This window comes from Triplophysa dalaica, chromosome 21 (assembly GCF_015846415.1).
Source record: "Triplophysa dalaica isolate WHDGS20190420 chromosome 21, ASM1584641v1, whole genome shotgun sequence".
Taxonomy (NCBI): Eukaryota; Metazoa; Chordata; class Actinopteri; order Cypriniformes; family Nemacheilidae; genus Triplophysa; species Triplophysa dalaica.
In genome coordinates, this window is record NC_079562.1 from 7,437,219 (window position 1) to 7,442,500 (window position 5,282).

Below are 5,282 nucleotides of genomic sequence, written 5' to 3' on the forward strand. Positions count from 1 at the left end.
GGTGGTGAGTGTTGTAAAGACAAACATCCAGTTCTATCCATAGAACAGATACATATGTAACTGTGTGGGTGTAAAATTCATAATCTTGACCAATTATGAACTGCATGTAGGCTACATAGCAAAATGACGTCATGGGGGATTCATTGAACACGTAATAATTACAGATATGCAAATATAAATATAATAGGCATACGTATAAAAACAATGCCTTTTAAGGCGATTCAAATATATTTTTAAATACAGAATACATTTAACTGTATCATTCACCTGTGGAACTACATTTACACACACTTTTTTTCTAAGACAGAACATCAAACTATATGTAGAGGTGCATGCTGTACCCAGTGCCTGTCTTTTGGGTTTAAAGAACATGGCAGTGCACAATATTAATGAAAGCAGGAAGTCACCTGTCCCAGCTGTCACCTCTCATTAGATTCACTCCATCAGCCGCAGGCTCACCACTACCCAAGACCATAAGACAGCCCAAAACAACCCAGCAGAGAGACATGTGACCATGTTCTGCACATTGCTGTTCATTCATGGGTATGTTCAATTTGAACACAACCTAACTACTGGCTATATGGTGTCTTACGATAAATAGCATTTTATAATCTAATGCATTAATAGAGGTGTTATTTAATTTGATAATGAAACCTATACAAAATTCTGCATGGATTTTATAGCTATAATAGGATTTGTATTTGTTTTAATGGAAACTATAATGTTGTGGGTATTTACTGGCAATGTGTCGGGTTGTAATGGTGAGACATTGACTGATGGGAACCAATAAAATATAATAATAAACAACACTGGAATAAAGCTCACAACACATTACATAAAGGTATTTTGTTACGGTAGACGCTAAATCATTTGTAAGCAAAACCATTTGATTTTATACAGCTGTCTTCAGCACAAATATTTTAGAAATATATGTCATTTCAGGGATTTTGATCATATGATATTTCATTCAATAAATTTAGATTTTATGATGAAGCACAACCATTCAGTTCTACAATCTGCTGTATTTATTGACTAAACTAAGATCAAAATTTGTTTAATTATTATCTCCCAGTTTTTAGATGTATTCCCTTATGTCAGTCAGGTTTCACTTAATTCTATTACTACAGCTTGTTGATAGTGAATGAATTACCCAAAGCTGGGTTATAGGCATGAAAGATATAATTTCCATCAGTTACATTTTATATTGTTGTTTACTTTTGGAAATGCACAGTTGTTTTACCAGGCAGGTCAAACTGTTAAACAATAGCATGAGATATTCTGACGAAATGCAGAATTCTTGAATGTAATGCACTCATTTTTTAATTAGAATTTCTGAAAATCTGTAATAAATGTGAATTAATTGAGGTGTCTGTGACAAATTTGTTGTCTCGCATAAACCTGCAGTCTCATGGAAGCTCACTGTAACCCATCTGGATGCAATTCCATTTATCCAATCTTCTGCCATGTGGCTCTCACGAACAGCGATCTATCATGAACCTTAAATGTCTAAATCCCTGTGTGTCTGAAACTGATAAATCTACCTCGTGTCTTTCACTTCTCTTCCCCTGCAGATAATAATCTCTAAAACTCGACAGAAATATTTTTAAAATATGACATGAGAAGGCTTGGCCATCTAGATGTATTTTCTGTTCTGAATACGATAAGGCAATAATTGTTTCTGTTTATACTTTTAATGCCCTGCTTCATGTTGCAGAGAATGTAGATAGATACAATTATAAATGCAATTATTTTTTCAATACATGCTTCATTATCTAAAACAGTTTATTCTTATTGACTATAGTCAAATTAATTCATTTTAAAAACAAGAATATATTACAAACGATATTAAAATCAACATAATAAAAATCAGCAGCGTGATCGGAAAATAAACATATTACATTAACTATCCCAGACTTGCTTGTATTTTTAAAGACTTATACACGCAGATGAAATCCTGTACAGTTCTCAGTTGTTTAAATTGGTGCTTATGTGTGTTTCCGTTTTCTCATCCGCTGACAATAAGTTGGCTGATGTGTGATGGCAGGGTGTAGAGAATGAGGAAGAGGAAAACTCCCAGAATAACCAGAATGATCAAAGCAATGATGTACTTCTTGTACTTCTTCCATATGAAGTACACAAAGGTCTTCATGGGGTTCACAAACCAGTTGAAAGACGTCTTGGGACGGCTTAAAGAGACAGGAGTATAGATGTTAATAATACATTTCTACACGCTTAAGTATACTAAACTATAAAATACGGCTTCAAAAGTGATTGGTTGTAAACTTTTGTATAGTTTTTTTTTACTGAATAACCTAAAATGTGTGCAGAAAGTGTCCAAATGTTTTTTGGGGTACACATTAATAAACTAAATATAGTGAGGGCCTTACTTTGGTTTTTCCAGTGGTTCAGGTTCCTTACGGGCTTTACCCACAGGACTCTTCTCGGCATCCTCAGCTGTCACTAGATGGAACTCTGCCTCAACTTTACCCTTCAAACCACACAAAAGATAAAGTTGACAGTTATAATGTAAACAATTGTGTTAGCACACTAATTTTAGTCTTTGTTGATGTGTTATAAAAGTCTGTTTACCATTAACAGAAATGTGTTTCCACTACTGTCAATAAACTGCAGATCTTCAGGTTTCATGTTACCACGCTTGCTCGATTTCTTTTTCTTCTTTTTGTTTTTCTTCTCCTGTTCTGCCTCTCTCTCCTCCCTCTCAATGTCCTCCTGGCTCTTCAGTTTGATGAGCGGCCACCAGCCTTTCATCCTCTTGCTGCGGAAAATGGAGAAGCGAGGACCAGCCTTGTCTTTGGCCATTTGGACACTGCATTGCGCTGATGATTTTGCTGCACGGACCATATCACTGAGACGCAACTCGATGGAACCTAAAGAAGCCAAGAATTGGGGAAAATCAAAATGAAATGAAGTAGGGAAAAATGAAATGAAAGTTTGTACACAACATTTTTTTTCTACGTACTCTAATGTCAGCTAAAGAGGAACTTGCTTGGTTGCAAAATGACCACTCAACCCTTGACCAGTACTTAGAACTACTAACCCAGGAAATCATTGGAACCGATGCGGTCATAATCCCAAACCTGCAGGACCAGAACAGCTGGCTGGCGAAACTCAGTCTCGTCTATAGAGAACAGGGACTCCTTCTTCTTGAAGATTATCTCCTTTTCCGTGGGGAGATAGTCAAATTGAAAGACAAAGCGCCAGTTGAAGTTGCCCTCTCCGGTTAGGGAATTAAAGTGCACATCTGTCTCCTGTTTCGCACCATCCAGACCTTTAACCCAACTGGTAATGAAAATTTGTGTAAAAAATGTATATATTATTTTAATATCATATCATACTAAAACATAAGCAAGTATGATGTTGGACAGCATGTAATGACAGTATGTATAATACACTATTGTGATTGCAATGGTTTTTAAAGGGAACTTTTACCCAAAAAGTAACATTTCTGTCATCATTTACTCACCCTGAGGTTGTTCCAAACCTGTATAAATTTCTTTGTTCTGCTAAACAAAAAAAAACATATTTGGAAGAATGCCAGTAACCAAAAGATCTCATCGCTCATTAACTCCCATAGTATTTTTTTTCCCTACTATGGAAGTAAATGCGGATTGAGATCTTGTCAGGGGAGTGGGGGGGTATGACAGCGAGAGGAAGAACCCAAGCGCAGGAATCGTTACGGGGTAACATACAGACTTTTAATAATCAAAATAAAGACCCACGGCGGGGGAACACGCTAACAAAACAAGAAATCAAACACTTCCCATGAGGGGGATAAAAATAAGAAAACAAGATTTACACTAAAAACGACAGGAAGCAAACTAATAACTCGGCTAGGTAGACACAAGACAAGGTAATCCAAAGGGAAGAAGGCAATACGAGGCAAGGCAATACACAACATTTAAGCACAACGAACAAGTACAGGACAGCAAACCCAAGGGCATTTTAAAAGGAGAGTAACAATGGATAATTTACAATGGACAGGTGTCGAGGATGAAACACTGATGTAGAGAGAAACGAGGAACGAGAGGGCGGGAACAGAGACAAAACCAGAGACAGAGTATAGAAGGCCGTAAGTGCCGAAATGTCTCTCTCCACATAAAACCTATGGCTTTGCCATGACTCTGCCACAAGACCAAGAAAGACATGACAGATCTGTTTGGTTACTGACATTTTTCCCAATATCTTCCTTTGTGTTCAGCAGAACAAAGAAATCTATACAGATTTGGAACAATCTGAGGGTGAGTAAATGATGACAGAACTTTCATGTTTGGGTGCACTGTCCCTTTAAAAAATGTTTTTACTATTTGTGTAACAAGTTTTATTGGTGTATGCTGATGTGTTTTCTGACCCTTTAACATAGATGTCACTTGATGGTTCTCCAGTAAAAGGATTGACATCATCCAGTACGACATCATCAGTGTTCCAAATTATCACACGCAACTCATAACTGGAAAAAGTAGAATTGTTTTCTTTAGATCCCCTCATTCTCTATATTAGAATCTTTATGATATTTAGTGTCCTTTGAACAAGACTTCAAATGTCACAGCAGGGTTGCGAAAATATATTGGTTGAATGTAGTGATTTCTATCCATTCATTACCTCACTGGAAGTCTAGGCTTGATATTAACAGGTGGTGGTGCAGGTACATCCACAGGAAACATATCAATCCACATGTGAACATAACCCTGTCAGAATAAAGATATTGCAAATATGAACGATTCTGCAACTAATTTCCATTAAGTCCCTTAGCAGACGCTTTTACCCAAAGTTCAAGGAACGATAAAGCGATGCCATACGTCACATTTGTGGAGACTTCAGGATAAACGCCTTTAAGTAAACTCATATGTAAAAACGTTTTTTTCCACAAATTTCTTAATTTCTCCTAGACATCAATCAATTTAATCTCAATATGAATAATTTGAATACAAATCCAATTTATTTCATATATCTATATTTTTACAACCCCATAATCCATGTATTTGTCTTATTTTTTCCTCCAATGCAGTTTTAGGAGAAACGTCACAAAGACAAAGAACTTCATTCTCATTCTCAGTCTCAACAGTCGAGAAGTTCATAAAATCTCCGGGGCTAAAAGTAGCCTTATATAAAAGCAACGTAGTTCTATGAGCACAACAGTCTGACCTGAGGAAGGCCTGGTTTCTCCGCGCTGAGCAGTGATCGGACCTCCACATGCTCGGGCACAAGAGGACACGCTCCCTCACAAAACTCTCTCATTTCTCCCCACCGCTGGAGAACGCTCA

General features: G+C 37.0%; 1 protein-coding gene across 1 annotated transcript in view; it reads right to left on the bottom strand.

Annotated features, from left to right (window-relative positions):
* Window positions 1-1,764: 1,764 nt before the first annotated feature.
* LOC130410183 (fer-1-like protein 4) overlaps window positions 1,765-5,282 on the bottom strand; it is a 20,315-nt gene continuing 16,797 nt past the window's right edge. Inside the window, exons 40-46 of the mRNA XM_056734709.1 lie at window positions 5,164-5,282; window positions 4,621-4,706; window positions 4,370-4,468; window positions 3,059-3,300; window positions 2,590-2,888; window positions 2,388-2,488; window positions 1,765-2,186 (exon numbers count right to left, since the gene is read on the bottom strand). The exon at window positions 5,164-5,282 is cut by the window's right edge and continues 63 nt beyond it. Coding sequence (XP_056590687.1) covers window positions 2,006-2,186; window positions 2,388-2,488; window positions 2,590-2,888; window positions 3,059-3,300; window positions 4,370-4,468; window positions 4,621-4,706; window positions 5,164-5,282 — 1,127 coding nt within the window. The 3' untranslated portion in view covers window positions 1,765-2,005. The remainder of the gene's footprint in view (window positions 2,187-2,387; window positions 2,489-2,589; window positions 2,889-3,058; window positions 3,301-4,369; window positions 4,469-4,620; window positions 4,707-5,163) is intronic.